Raw genomic sequence first — 15,218 nt, 5'->3', positions numbered from 1 at the left:
AGGTAAGGTACAGTGGCTGCACTTTGCTGGAGCGGCTGTGAAGAGATTTTCCACGACCAAGGTAAGAGAAACCCAAATAAGACGGTAGGTATTGCTAGGGGGCATCAGAGGGCAGACACACTGAAATATAATCACAGGAAACTAGTCGATATGATCACATGGACCACAGCCGAATGTGGTCCACTGGAGAAGGGAATGGCAAACCACTTCAGTATACTTGCCTTGAGAACCCCATTAACAGTAACAAAGGGCAAAATGATAGGATACTGAATGAGGAATTCCCCAGGTCGGTAGGTGCCCAGTATGCTACTGGAGCTCAGTGGAGAAATAAAGAATAATAATAATAATAGAAGGAATAAAGGGATGGAGCAAAAGCAAAACCAATACCCAGTTCACTATCTAGAAGGTGCGAAATGTTCCAAACACCTCTCCTCCGCTCGAGGGTTGTAGGAGGAGCAGGTATTTCAGAGGTCGTGACGCGTTGGGTCGGCTGGGAAGGTGGCTGCTCCGCTTATGACCAGGTCGGAGGAGACGCACAGGCAAGCGCAGGGGCGGTGCTGCCACCCACCCGGCTGCCCAGCGGCGCGCTTCCCCGCGGGCTGAGACCGTTGCCATGGCTACAGACACAGCCTGGGGAGAAGGGGGCGGGCCCGGGCTTACGTCATTCCTTGCGCGACGCTTGCTCCGCGCCTCCCGCCTCTTTCTGGTGTGCGAGACCCTCGGCCCGCCTCCCGGTTTCTCCACCTGCGCGCCTTCCCCAGCCCGTCCCTTCGCGGGGCTCTGCGCCGGCGCGGTTCCCGCCGGGGCGCGCTGGGGAGCCCGCGAGGCGCAGGCGCAGTGCCGGGCCCGCCGCCGCTCCAGTGTCGCCGCTGCCGCCGCCTCCCAGCCGGCAAGTGTGGGAAGGAGGAGCTGGGCGCCCCCGCCGCCGTTGTCGCCATGGGGGTGAGTGAGGCAGGGAGAGGAGACGCCAGGGCTGGGAGGCTCCTCGCTCCCGTTGCCCCCCCCTGCGCCCCCATTGTTCCTTGAGCCCCCCCTCACGTGACCCTGACCCCCTCCGGCCTCACGTGACCCCCCCTCCCAGCCCCTGCATGACTCGACTACCGCAGTCGAAGTGTTCCCACGCCCGGCCCAGCCCTGGGAATCCCCTGGGGAGCCCCCTCTCCGGGCCCCACCCGCTACGGTGCCCCCCAGCCTCCCGCGTCGCGCCCGCCCCTGCCTTCCTCTAGGTTCTGTTATCTTCTTGGCGCCCACCGCATCCCGCCGTCCCCGAGCAGTCCCTGGATATCCCGCCCGCTCCCGGGGGTCACCCATCACCCGGCTGTCACTAGTTTCGTGGCTTCCCATATCCTAGGCCTGCACTGGCTCGGAGGGAACCGAGGCCCAGAGGAAACGAGGCACCCAGCCAAGGTCACAGGCAGTGACTGGGGGCCAGGCACTGACTCCGGGCTCTCGAATCCCCGGCCCCTGCGCCTCCCGCTCCTCGGCGAAGCTGGTTTCCCCAGGCTCTTTCGAAACTCTCCACCAGGTTCCTCTTGCTCCAAAAACTTTCTTTTCCTTGTCGACAAAGGCTTGCCTTCAGGGGCCTCCCAGGTGCACCGAAGTGGGTCTTATTAGTTGGGTTGTTAGTGGTATTCACACCGCAGGTGGTTTTGCATGGGGAAGCTGTGCAGGTGAGCAGGGGGCGGTGGAAGGGCTCTGGTGATGGCCCCAGCCCCGGATGGATAGTGACCACCTGTTCGGCAGAAGGCAGTCTAGAGGTGCATTTTATGCCTTTCCCGGGCATGTGCTGATAGAAGGTTGGGCAGAAGTTTCTCGCATGTTTCTGTGAGTTCACCTTCCTGAAGTCCTAGTAAGCAGCACCGGTCACTCTCCTGAACAAGTAACTGGCCCTCCCTGGCACCACATACCTTAGTTTTTACACGAAATTTCCACCACTTTTAGGGAGTCTTCACTTTGGAGCCAGAGAAACTCCAGTTCCAGCCTGATGTTCCCTGATTGGCAGCATGATGTTGTGCCAGTGAGCTGGCCTTTGTGGATTTGAATTTCCTCATGGATGTGATGAGGATTATGCCTTCCCTTTGAGACAGATGTGAGGATTAAATGAGATGGTAGATGTAAATGGTCGCATGGGTGCCTCTTAAATAGGGGCTGTTATTTCCCCTGTATTCTCAGCCTTCAGTTTTCTAAAATAGATCTGTGCTATTTTTAACCGGTTGGGTTTGTCCCTACTGTTATTAACCTAGATTTTTATCCTCTCCACTCAAATAGTTATTGACTGAATAAATCAACTTGTTAGACAGAAATGCTTGTCTTACCCATGTCAGAGCACTTTATGTAATCCATGTCAAAACCTATTCATCGTGTTTCAGCAAGGACTTTTGGACACTGTGTGCTTCATGTGTAGAAAATCAAGTCTAGAGGCCTTAGGCATATTTAACATAGATTTTAGTGAAAGGTTCCAGGCCCCATCTTCTGTTGAAACTGAATAAAATCTTGTGTCCCTGGTATTACTTAGTGAATCTGCCCAGCATCAGCCATTCCAGACTGAGCAGAAAGCAAGAAGCATAACATGCCATTCTGGTTCAACACTTCCTCATTGGTTGAGTCGAAACAGCGGGCCTCAGAGATCCTGAGATCCTTGCTGCTTCCTCTAGGGCCCCAATCTTATTACTGGTACGTTACAGATGTGTTTCTCAGAACAGCCCCTACGTTGTTGGTCTCTTCCGGCCTAAAGCTGACTACAAAAGAGAGATTTGAATTTTCCTCCCTGAAGCAGAGCCAGAACCCTTTCATTATCCTCATTCTTTATAGGTGGGGGCTGTGGGCTCCCCACCTCATGTTGGAAGGGTCATGGTTCCTAGTCATCACCCTCCAGCAGAGCGCCTTGCTCCATATGACGGTCTGGCCACTGGGTGAGGGAGAGGGTGGCCTCAGGTGGAGCACCGTTCTCTTCAGAGTTCTTGTACCCTTGCTGCCACACAGGTCTTGTCTCAGGAATTAGAATTTAGAGTTCTGTCTCGGGCTTCCCTGGTAGTTCAGCTAGTAAAGAATCCACCTGCAATTCAGGAGACACCGGTTGGATTTCTGGGTCAGGAAGATCTCCTGGAGATGGGAATGGCTACCCACTCCAGTATTCTGGCCTGGAGAATTCCGTGGACTGTATAGTCCGTGGAGTCGCAAAGTCAGACACAACTGAGCAACTTTCACTCACTCTCTGCCAGAAACAGGAGTTTTTTCTGGATTCCTTGTGGGATGGAAGCATTGATACTGAAAACCTAAAGGATGCCAAGTCTTTTTTCTGAAAGGTGCCTCCTGCGCCCATGTTGGTGTTGTTTAATTTCGCTCTGTGACCTTTCACAGTCATGGAACTACTATTACGACCAGCAGTCATAGAGATACCACCCTGAGGGACTTACTGGTGGTCCAGTGTTCTGGAACACTTACTCTGTGTTCTCACTGCCAAGGGTGCAGGTTCAATCCCTGGTCAGGGCTGCAAGGTGTGGCCAAAAAAAGGAGAGCGAGAGATACCACTCTGATGGAAATAGCAAGGGGAGGAGTTTGAAAACAGCACTTCCATCACACTTTGTCACAGCAAGCATCATTTATGTTTAATTGATGGACGGAGCATGGACTTTGGGGTTCAGACCTGGATTTGAATCTTGGAGGATTTATTCAGCAGGTGTTTATGGCTACTAGGTACTTGTGAACAGAAATCCTTACAATAAAGAATTTTTGTATCTGGTATATTGTATCATTTTTTTCCATCGCAACAGCCCTGTGTGGTAGAGGCATTGTTAGCCCCGTTTTATGGATAAACTCTGGGAGTTGGTGATGGACAGGGAGGCCTGGTGTGCTGCAGTCCATGGGGTTGCAAAGAGTCGGACACAACTGAGCAACTAAACTGAACTGACTGATAAGGAAACTGAGGTTCAGAGGAACCGAGTGACTTGTTGGGAAGAGTGTGAATAACTTGCCCAAAGTCACACAGCTATTAAGTAAGTGGGAGAGCGGAGAATCAAATCTGGGTCTCTTGACTCAAAATCCCACACTCTTTATTACGTAAAGCTCCCTTGGGAAAGACACTTAACCACAAGGAGCTTTACTGTTCACTGTGCTTATTTCCCATTTTAATTAGGAGACTTTGCCTGTGTCCCCGCAGGATAGTCTTACCTCCACAAGGCAGGCCAAAGCTAATTGGAACAGTAGGAAACCACTTTTCCTTGCGTGTGCTTGGTTTGGGGGAGGGCCTCTGCCTGTCTGGCCCAGCCGGCCATAGCCTGTCTCATACCTGGTGTGCAGGCAGCGAAGCGCTTCAGGGGCGCTTTCTTTATCCACAGTCTTGGGCCTCAGCGGCCCAAAGCTCCTAGAGCCGCCTGGCTCACCTGTTCCCCCGCGTGAATGAGCCCAAAAGTCTGGAGGCCCAGACCCGGCCCTCCTGCTGCTTGTGCTTAGGAATTGCTTACTTTTAGTGCCTAAGAGTGAGCTCTATGGAGGGAGCCTAGATTTCATTGCCTTCTGGGTTCTGGACGTCACACGTGTAGCACCTCCGATCCTTCAGCTCTGTATCACGCTGAGAGAGAGCCCACGTGCAGGGTGAAGGCAGGGAGCTGGCCTCGACGGTGAAGGTGTGTGGACTTCTGACCTAGCCTTCGGGCTGTTCTGTTAGGCCGGCGCCGAGTCGAGTCCCCATTTTCCTGGAGGTGGAGTTCGTTTCCTGGAAGCAGAGTTCCTTTCTTAGTCGCCTGGCCTGTTTGATGGCAAAGCGCATGTTCTTTCTGCCCCATCTCACAGCCCTGGTGATCTTCCATCTCAGGTTTCCCTGTTTTTTATCCCTACCTCAGTGTGGAGGTGGGGTCTGGGGTGGTACTGCGTGGGCATGTCACTTCAGCTGCCACCATGCCAGAAGGGTAATGAGGAATGAGTCACCCAGTGGCTGCTTTAGCGGCTCCTGAGGCCCCATCTTGACCTTATCTGAACAGAACTGAGAAGGTCTTGGCCACAGGGGTAGGCTCTCCCAGTGGGAGACAGCGTGGCTAGGGGGACAGATGCTGAATCTGCAGCCCAGCTCCTGGGATTTAGTCTCCCCTTTGCCATTTGCTCCCTGGGGAACTCTGAACAAGTCACGACATCCCTTTGAGCCTCAGTTTCTTGTGAAAGTGTTCTGCAAGATGAGTGTATCTCTCAGTGTTGTCTTGAAACTCAGATTCCCAGAGGGGGGAAAAAAGGATGCTCTAAAAACTCTCTGTGGTAGGGAGGGGCTCGTTCTGTCCCCAGATCCCAGTGTCATGAAGACAGTCTGCTCTCTTGTTTGTTCTTTCCTCCAGGAAGGTAAGAAAGGGGCTCCAGCCCGGCTTCCTGCAGTGCCCAGCCTGCAGCTGGTACACAGCCGGTGCTGGGTGAGTCTGTACCTAAAAGAGCCACCCCTGTGGACTCCTGGTATCGGAACTCTTGCCTCCTGCTTGCTTGTGCAGGAGTTAAGCACTGTCATTCCTGGAGGAACTGAGGTTAGAGTTTATCCAGCAGCTGGGTTTTTCAGCTCACCCTTTCTGGGCTGTGTCCCAGCTCTGGTGGAATTAGAAGTAGCAAGACCTCTCACTGGTGAGGTCAGGAAGTGAGGGGTGGGGTCAGACGAGGCCATGTGGCTGGTGAAAAGCAGAGCCGTCTTCCCAGTGCCTTGGTGTAATTCAGGATTCAGACTGGGTGGGCAGGCACCCTCTGGTGCCTGTGCTGCTCTGCCCCTCCTTGGGAGTGAGAATGGGAAGTGTTGTTTATTGAACACAGGCCACAGTAACCCTCACGGGCTTAATACTTTAAAGGAGGTATTAAGGGCCGTGCTCATCAGTTGAGGGAAGGAGGCTCCAAGAATGGCTGTGGCTTGTCCTAAGACCTGAAGGGAGTAGAGGGCAGAAAGAGGCTTTGGACAAGTTCTGCTGAGCTTTGGGCTCTTCTCCCCGTATTTCCAGTTTGTTTGTTTGATCGTTCTTTGGTGGTGGTGGGTCGTCGTTGCTGCGTGCAGGCCCTTTCTAGTTGTGGGGAGCAGGGCCTCCTCTTCATCACGGTGCCTGGGCTTCTCGTGGCAGTGGCTTCTCTTGTGGGCTCCACAGCACGTGGGGTCCTGCCGGAGCTGGGCTGGAACCCGCCTTCCCTGCACTGGCAGGTGGACTCCCAACCACTGGACCCCCAGGGAAGCCTGCCAGTTTTTACACAGGGTAAGAGGGGAGGGTCCATGTGGACTTGAGAAAACCTCATGTGACCCTCCAGACTGGACGTGCTCCACTGGGAGGTGGGGGGGTTCGCGGTTTGCTTCTCTGTGTGAGGGCAGCCTCCCTTTGCTCCTCCCCGCAGCCTGGCTCTGCTGACCACATGGCAGCTTGGCCTCTGTCCCCAGGTGAACTCCTTGGGGCCCTTCACTCTGCCCTTGTCATCACTAGGTGCTCAGTGCGCCTGCCACTCGCTGGCCTTGCCTGAGCAGCCATTTCTGGGAGCAGCTCCGTCTCCTTAAGCTGGAGTGCCCCGGGCCTAGCTTAGAAAGGGACCCACCTCCCCAGGAGGCTGTCCCCAGAGCAGATCTTTGTTTCTTGAAGCCTGAAGACACTGAAAAGGCTTTGAATAAATTTATACTTAAGAGTGATAGCAGCTGCTTCAGATGCCATCGCCTTCCTGAAACCTGCCCTGAATGTGTCTAAAATTACCTGTTCCTTCCTTAGGAGGGAATGAACAAGTGAATATTTATTAGGCAGCTGCTGAGGCACGGGGCTCTGCTTCAGGTGTCGCCCTGTGCTCTCACTGAGTCCTCACAGTGACCTAGTGGTCCTGCGGTCAGGCTTCTTCCAGTAGGGAAGCGGAGAAGTCTAGCGATGCTCCCATGGTCTCACGCCTGGGAAACGCTCAGGTCTTTCCTACGTGACCAGGTGACCGTGCTTGCGGCAGCCAGACCTGAAGTTCCTGCTGCTGAGACCAGGCACCCGAATCGGGGACCAGCCCTTAGGGTCCCCGGAGGGAAAGTCAAGTCCCGTCTTCTGTTGGTCACTGCCTTCCAGCCCACTCTGCTTTTCCCTCTTGCAGAGGAAGTCAAGCAAAGCGAAGGAGAAGAAACAGAAGCGGCTGGAGGAGCGAGCAGCCATGGATGCTGTCTGTGCCAAAGTGGACGCCGCCAACAGGGTGACTCTCCCCGCTTTCCCTGTCAGTTGTCCTGGAACTTCAGCTTGGCTTTTAATTTGACTTCTTTTGGCGCCACCCTGTGGCAGAACAGAGTTACTCCGCATCCGCACCTCTATTGCCTTCTTGCTGCGGTGGGGTTGGGGTGGGGCTTTGGACCAGCCTGGCTGGGAGCCTGGGAGAGTTGTGAGAGGACCAGGGATGGACCCAGGCGTGCAGAGAAGTGTGGGGTCAAGAAAAAGTGGCTGCTTCTCTTTGTGGGTCTGTTTCCTTACCACTGGAAAAGCGCCTGGAAAAGTTTTTATTAGGGTTTTGCCTCTTGGGGAGGAAGCCTCCCTAGTAAAATGTGGTATAGTGTTCTCATTCTTGCCTTCAGACATTTACTGCCTGCCTGGGAGGTGCCACAGGTTGTGCTATGCACTGGGGGTTGCAGCAGCCTGGTTTCAAGGGGCCGCAGTCGGTGGAGGAGTAGCCATGATTCTCAGCGCCTGGGGGGCCTGACTGGGAGCAGCTCAGCTTTCCTATGAAACAGGAGAGATTTGGGTCACTCTTCCTGCCGCAGTTCACGTTCCAGGTTTTGTTATTCTTTTAGTCCACTCAGTAAACAGTCATACTTTCAAGGTTGTGGCTCAGGGACATGATTTTCTATCTTGGATTTTGACCAGGGAAGGTTAGTTGAGGACCTCGTAGAAGGACATGAGTGGATCGGGGACCTCTCTTCTCTCTTGGGTCAGGTGGGCACTGAGCAGGTTTTAGGCCCGGAGGCCAGTGTTTCAGTATTAGGCAGTCAAGTTTCTTCTTTCCCGTGTCAAATGAAGCTACAGCTTTGTCGGGCCTTCTTCCTACACGTGACTGCAGAGCTAAGACAGATGGCAGGTCTGTGCGAGGACTGCTCCTGGGCCGGGGAGCTGTGCCTCCCCGTGGGTCAACGCAGGGTGGAGCCGGTGATGGCCAGGCCTGTGCCTGTGCTGCTCACTACTCTCTTCTTTCCCTCCACAGCTTGGAGACCCACTGGAGGCTTTCCCCGTGTTCAAGAAATATGACCGGAATGGGTGAGTGTTCAGCGTTCCTACCTGTCCTCTCCTTGCTCTTTAGGAATTCACCTTTCCAGAGCAGGCGTCCTCAGACTTCCTTTTTCTTTGTTATTGAAAAAGCAGAAACAATGGCTAGTATCCTGCTGACACAAACCCCTCCGTTAGGATAACAGAGGGATCTGCGGATGAGCATAGGTGGCCTGGTCTCAGACTGACGTCTGTGTGGGACTCGCTGTGCCCTCCGACCGAGAACCACAGAGCGGAAACAAAACTGAGAAGTCATCTGGGCTGACTCCCTCGTTTTAGGCAGAGAACTGAGACTCTGAGAGGCTAGATGAGAGTCTGAGCTTGTGGAGCTTTTCCCTGGCAGCTGAGGGGACTTTTAATTCTCAGTCCAGCGCTCTTTCCCTGAGTGTGTAGTACAGTGGTTAAAAGCCACTTAGGGCCTTGTGACCCTGGACAAAGTACTTACCTTCTCTGTGTCTGAATTTTCGAAATGGGTCCTTTCCCCACAGAATCATCAGAAGGATTGTTAGTGCCTGGAACATACTAAGGCTAGACCCGTGTGAGTTGTTACTACTGCTGTTCTCTTTCCTAATCCAGGTCACTGCCGATTCTGGATTGAAGCTCCCCTCCCCTTTCTCTTGCTTTGGTTTATAAAATAGGTGCCAGAGATGCTGTTGGCTCAGGGAAAAATAGGGGCTATGATTTTACAGAATCACCACCATGGGTTTGAATCATAATGATGCTTCTTATTAAGCATATTTGGTTAAGTCGACATACTCTTCAAGCCTTATTTTTTATCGGTTAAATGGAGTGATGCTGCCAAACTTGCAAGGTTGTTTTAAGGATCACAGAGACTGTATCCAGACTGTAAGTAGGAGCCGGTGTCAGTATTCTGATGAATGAGCTAAGACAAGTGGGAACGCACGAGTTATGAAGGAGAGACTAGTCGGTGACGCTGCCTTTGCCTTGCACGGCTGTCTGAGTTTCATAGTATCACGCTAACGTATTCTTCCTGTCTATAATCAGATGCGTTACAACTCTTCTTGAAGCTGCATCATCATTCAGATTCCAGGAAGTCCTTTGACACAGTTTGACTATGACAAACCTAGACAGTGCATTAAAAAGCAGAGATATCACTCTGCCAAAGTGATAGTCAAAGGTCCGTCTAGTCAAAGCTATGGTGTTTTCCAGTAGTCATGTACAAATGTGAGAGTTGGACCATAAAGAAGGCTGAGCACCGAAGAATTGATGCTTTCAAATTGTGGTGCTGGAGAAGACTCAAGAGTCCTTTGGACAGCAAAGTGATCAAACCACTCAATCCTAAAGCAGATCCACCCTGAATATTCATTGGAAGGACTGATGCTGAAGGTGAAACTCCAGTACTTTGGCCACCTGATGCTAAGAGCCGACTCACTGGAAAAGACCCTGATGCTGGGGAAGATTGAGGGCAGGAGGAAAGGGGGCGATGAGGATGAGGTGGTTGGATGGCATCACCGGCTCAGTGGATATAAATCTGAGCAAACTCTGGGAGATGGTGAAGGACAGAGGAGCCTGGAGTGCTGCGGTCTGTGAGGCTGCAGAGACTCAGACACAACTTAGTGACTGAGCAACAGCAGAGATTCCTTACTGCAATCTTACTGTTCCTGCCCCACATTCTCATGACTTCCGGAAACCTGGGCCAGCTCTGAAGCAGGCACTGCCAGTTGACTCTGGGCTCATTTGGTGCCTGGAATTGTGTGTGATTTGTGTGGCTCAGACTGTACTTTCATGTACTTAAAGAAGTCAGATTAGTGGAGAATCTATACTCTCCAACTGGCCTTCAGAAAATTTATAGCTAAGACAGATGCAGTGCTGTGTTGGGTCTTTTCTGAGCACTACGTGGCCAATAGTGCAAAGAAAGAAGACTTCAGAGCCAGGAGTCCTGTATGCACGTGGCCGAGCACACGTGTAGCTCATCCAGTGTGCCAGTCAGCAGGGGTGACTGGCTTCCAGGGGTGATGTCCTCTGAGGAGTCGAGTCAGTCCTTTCAGAATGTGGCGCTTCCTGGAGAATGTGATTTCACAATTTGCCAAAGAGTTTAACTGTAATTTACTTAAGTCATTTAGAAGTAAATAGCAGATCGAGGGAATTCCCTGGCAGTCTGGTGATTGGGACTAGGAGCTTTCACTACCGTGGCCCGTGTTCAGGCCCTGGTCAGGGAACTAGGGTCCTGCAAGCTGCATGGCATGGCTAAAAAAAAAATAGATTGATACCGTAATGCCTCATTCATGAGTTTAGGGAAACAGAACTTGGGGTGAACCTGAACCTGATGCATTCTGTTTGATCAGCTAGCTGAGAGCACTCCTGTGTCCTCAGAGGAGGCAACAGGCAGGACTCCTCAGGGGGATGGGGGCTGCAGTCTTCCTGAAGGGCCTGAGGTCATCCAGCCACTTTCGCAGGCGAGATTGGAAGATAAGAACGAAAGGCTCCCATGGGTGCCCAGTGAGGACTTGATTCAGAAATGAAAGCAATAGGAAAAATGCCTCAGGGCAGGAACTAAGAGAACAGAGAGGACTCGAGTGTTTGTAACAAAGTACAAAAGAATGGGCAGAGAGAGCGAACAGGTAGCCGAGAGGGGCAGGAGTTGACAGAGTGCTGAGTCTGATGAGGATGGTGTGGGGGGCGCAGCAGGAAGTCTGGCTTGTGGTCAGGAGGGTGGTAGGCTGGTGATGACAGTCGTTAATCTCAGCCTGAATGGCTTCGTTCCTTCCCCGGCACCTTCTGTCGTCATGTCCGGGTTCAGCTTTTCCCTGTAGGTTCACTGAGACCAGGCTGTCCAGGCAGCAGGAGGCGCTGGGACTGGCGCCGGCTCCAGACGCCTCTTCCTCTCGCAGGTTGAATGTCTCCATTGAATGTAAGCGAGTGTCTGGCCTGGAGCCGGCCACCGTGGACTGGGCCTTCGACCTGACCAAGACCAACATGCAGACCATGTAAGCACGCCTGGTGGGAGGGGACTGGCTGTGCTCTGCAGAGTCCCTGTCCTGACTGCCACTGTCTCCCAGGTACGAGCAGAGTGAGTGGGGCTGGAAGGACCGAGAGAAGCGCGAGGAGATGACAGATGACCGAGCCTGGTACCTCATCGCGTGGGAAAGCCGATCGGTGCCCGTCGCCTTCTCTCACTTCCGGTTTGACGTGGAGTGCGGGGATGAAGTCCTGTACTGGTAGGGGCCGCGGCGCGGGGGTGGGCACTGGTGAGGAGGCGGAGGCCACGCGCATGTCTGGGCCTGGGCCAGGCCTCACAGCCCCTGCAGGCTCACCCTGCTTTCCCCCCCACCAGCTACGAGGTGCAATTGGAGAGCAAGGTGCGGCGGAAAGGCCTGGGGAAGTTCCTCATACAGATTCTGCAGCTCATGGCCAACAGGTAGGGCTGTGTGTTGTGTGTGTCGCTCTTGAGAGGAGCTGCCTCTGCTGTATGCCCAGGAGGGGAGGTGGGGACAAGACTCACAGGAACGTTCTAGAAGAAGGGTATCTAGAACCTCCCTGCCCTGCCGTGTCTCCCCATTTGGTGCAGTGGGCCCACGGCAGCAAACACCCCCAAGTGCCTGTTCTGTGTGTCTCCACTGGGACGCGGAGGAGAAGCCAGTCAGGCGGGGAGCAGCCTCGTCTCGGGGCGGTACTGAGACTGCCGAGCGGGGCTCAGGAGCACTCCCAGGAGCAAACGGGAGACAGCAGGCGGAGGCACAAGAGAGCACGTGTGATTTAGCACCTTTTTCTCCTTCTGGAAGGTTCTCTCTGCTTCCTTCTCAGCACACAGATGAAGAAAGTTATGTTAACGGTATTTAAGCACAATCATGGCGCCTACCAGTTCTTCAGAGAAGCGCTGCAGTAAGGAGCTGGGCCTGGTGGGGGAGCCCCTGGACGGCGGCAGCTGCCGGCCGTGTCTTTTTCCCTGTCCTGGCCCCCCTTGTCCTGACACTGAGCTCCTGGGCCTGAGATCCAGGGGGCAGGGGCTGGGGGAGATGGTGTGGGCACGCCTCTGGCTTGGTCCCCTGCCCTGCTTCTGAGCCCTGACTCCTGGGGTGGAAGGCAGTCCGCTGCCCCCCACCGACCCTTTCCTCCTGCCTGCCTGCCTGCAGATTTGAAATCGATGACTCTTCCCCAAGCATGTCCGGTTGCTGTGGGGAGGACTGCTCCTATGAGATCCTGAGCCGGAGGACCAAGTTTGGGGACAGCCAGCACTCCCATTCGGGCGGGCACTGTGGCGGCTGCTGCCACTGAGTCCGAAGCTGGAACGCGCTCTCCAAGGCCTGTCCTCTCCCCAGTTCACGCCGCTCTCCTGGCGGCCTCCTCAGCCCCAACCCTGGGGAAGTGTGGTCCGCCTGCCCCTCCTGCTTTCCCCTGGAAGGGCAGGCTGCCGGGAGGGGCAGCGAGGAGCTGGGCACCTGGCACGTCCTCTCACAGTGGCTGCCTTCTCACGCGGCCCTCGGCCTTGAGCATGGGACTCTGCGACCTCCCTGCCACCGGATTTCTGACAAGCCCCCTCCCCGCCACACACACAGCTGGACGAATGGAGCATTTGTTCCCAGCTTCGTGAAAATCCTGGAGCCCTGGGTCAGTGTCTGGCTGGTTCCCAAAGAGGCGTGGACTCGGCATAGGCTCTTATGCCGACAGAGGCTTCAGAGTGACTCCTCCCGTTCGGTGGAGGGGAGGCTCGACGGAGACCCCTGGAAGGTCTTCTGTGTCACAACCCCGGGAAGCAAGGGCGCTCTTCCTGGCTGTGCCTTTGTGGATCCGCAGTTAGAGTGGAGTTGTCCCAGGGACCAGCCGGCTCTGGGAGCCCGTGGTTGTCGGCGAGGTGCTGAGGGGCCGGGAAGCAGCGTCTGGGGCCTGTGCGGGGACCACGGCTTCTCTGGCTTCTGACCGGGCTGCATCCTAAGCTTGGCCCCGTGATCTCTAGGTGGTGACCCGAGGTTTTTATTCATAGGAAAGAGCTGGAGCCTTTGCTGTGGACGGCCTGCTCGTCTCCGTCCCCTCTCCCTGCCTCCCTCTGCCTCTCATCTGCCCCCTGCCCCGTTCTGACTCTCAAGGGGGAATAACATCAGGGAGCCCCTCATCGTCCCCCTTCAGGCCCCTCGTTCCTGCCATATTTAATGCCGTTTCCTCTCATATCTCGGTGCTGTTAGCTCTCTGGGGGTGGGTCTGCTTCCCCACCGCCATACCCCTGCCCCCCGGCCTTCAGAGAGCCCCCAGCCAGCAGCAGGCCTCCTGCCTGCACCCCTAGCCTGGCCCCTGCTCCCTCAGGGAGGCCTGCCCTGGCCGGCAGCGCAGGACGCAGCCCCACAGCTGCCCTTCTCCGTGGTGTCACAGGTGGCAGGTGGGTGGGGAAGCCCCTTCCTCGCCTCTTGTGAGGTGGACAGGGCATGGGGTCAGAGCTCATCCCCATACCTACTCCCCTTCCAGGGAAGAGAATGACCAAATCCTTACCCAGGAAAAAGCACCTGCTACCTCCCCTGGGACAACCTGGAGCTCTACCTTCCAGAGCATCCCAAGGGTCTTGCCTGTGGACTGTTGCTCCCAGGAGGTTGGCCAGTGCTTCTGACCTCAGTCCACTCACACCTCAGCCCCTGCCCTGGCTCAGGCCGCCTGTGCAGGCTTGTCTCCCTGAAGCCGCTCTGGCTTCTCCCCCAGGCTCCCACGTGTGCGGAGCCGGGGCACACAGCCTCCCCGCTGAGTGCTCTGCGATGCTCTTGACTGGCCAGCGGTGGACGTGGCACTCCCTTGGAGAGGGCCCCACGCCTTCACACTGGAACAAACCCAGCTTTGCCCCACTCGGCTGGCTCCCAGGAGATTTTACCCAAAGGGGAGGGTTTTCATTGCTAGGAGGACATTAGAGGGTTCCTTCTAAGAATCATGGAACAACGGAAGCATATTTAGGAAGACCTTTTCCTTTGATCCTTGCTGTCTGTCAGAGGACACAGAATGATAAATATTCATCATTTTAGATCATGGGTTTCTGATAACCTCCCACGCACGGGGCCCCAGGGGGACCCCAGTGTAAGTCCCACATAGAGGCAGTGAAGTGGCCACGTCTCTTTCCCTTCACTGGACACCTGGCACTGAGCCCCATTGGTCAGTGGACACTGGGTGTGGGTCCTGCTTGTCCAGCTGCCTCTGCCAGCACCCACAGGCTGCTGGGGAGGAGGGGGGTCAGGGTCAGGCTGGGCAGGGAGGCACATCCTGAGGCTTGTAGGTCACACTGTGGTTGCCATTGAGCCTGTTCAGTTCTCAACTGTCAGTCTCCATTTCCCCAAGGTCTTGGTTTTAAGAAACAGCAGGTCTTGTACCAGGCTTTTTGGTTTGTTTGTTTGGGGCATGTTAAAAATATTAATTTGAGGTTTGTTTTTTAGTTGTTTTCCTCTCTATTTCAGGTTATTTTCATTGATGTCAGATGTGTACATGACATGTGTGTGGTTCTTTTTAACCCTTCCTGGTTTTTGTTTTTAAGAGGAAACTTTGGAGATAAAACGCCTTCTTGATATATATATATATATTTTCTTTAGCAACTTGTTATCACTGGAATCAAAGGGAAAAGTGATCTTTTTTTGCATTGGTTGTGTTTGTGTGTCACAAATAAAAGACACTTTGTTCAGCTGCTGGGATGGCTTCCTGGTGCTGAGGTGCCATGGCAGCAAGGGCTCAGACCATCCAGCATTGGATCTAAACCCCTGGGGCAGGTAGCTGTGATGGCCACACACCTCTTCCTGTGAAGGAAGCCTCAGGTGGGGAAAACCTCAGCGTTGGAGGCGAGGAGCCAGTAGTGGAAACCGAGACCACTGAATGCATGTTTGTGCCACTTCTCAGAAGCCCAGGGCAGAGGTCAAAGGTCTCCTGAAGGGTGCCTGCTCTGCACGCTGGAGAGAGTCCCAGGCCAAGTGTTGTGACATTTAATGTCTGCAGGCAAACATAAATTCCAGAACATTTGTGTGGGAGTTGAATAGAAGAGCGCGTTGGTGTTTCTTTGACTTAACAGGGGTACTCAGA

The 15,218-nt window shown here is 54.3% G+C and overlaps 1 protein-coding gene across 1 annotated transcript; it reads left to right on the top strand.

The window, feature by feature from the left end:
* The first annotated feature begins 688 nt into the window (after positions 1-688).
* NAA40 (N-alpha-acetyltransferase 40, NatD catalytic subunit) lies at positions 689-14,826 on the top strand. Its single transcript, XM_055415670.2, has 8 exons — positions 689-942; positions 7,066-7,161; positions 8,158-8,210; positions 11,072-11,167; positions 11,240-11,398; positions 11,515-11,598; positions 11,985-12,062; positions 12,314-14,826. The coding sequence occupies exons 1-8, from the start codon at positions 937-939 to the stop codon at positions 12,453-12,455; spliced, it is 714 nt and encodes a 237-aa protein (XP_055271645.1). The 5' UTR covers positions 689-936; the 3' UTR covers positions 12,456-14,826.
* Positions 14,827-15,218: the final 392 nt, after the last annotated feature.

Source organism: Moschus berezovskii, chromosome 25 (genome assembly GCF_049115385.1).
Source record: "Moschus berezovskii isolate FMDL1 chromosome 25, NW_MosBer_1.0, whole genome shotgun sequence".
Taxonomy (NCBI): domain Eukaryota; kingdom Metazoa; phylum Chordata; class Mammalia; order Artiodactyla; family Moschidae; genus Moschus; species Moschus berezovskii.
This window is presented reverse-complemented; position numbering and strand designations above follow the sequence as displayed.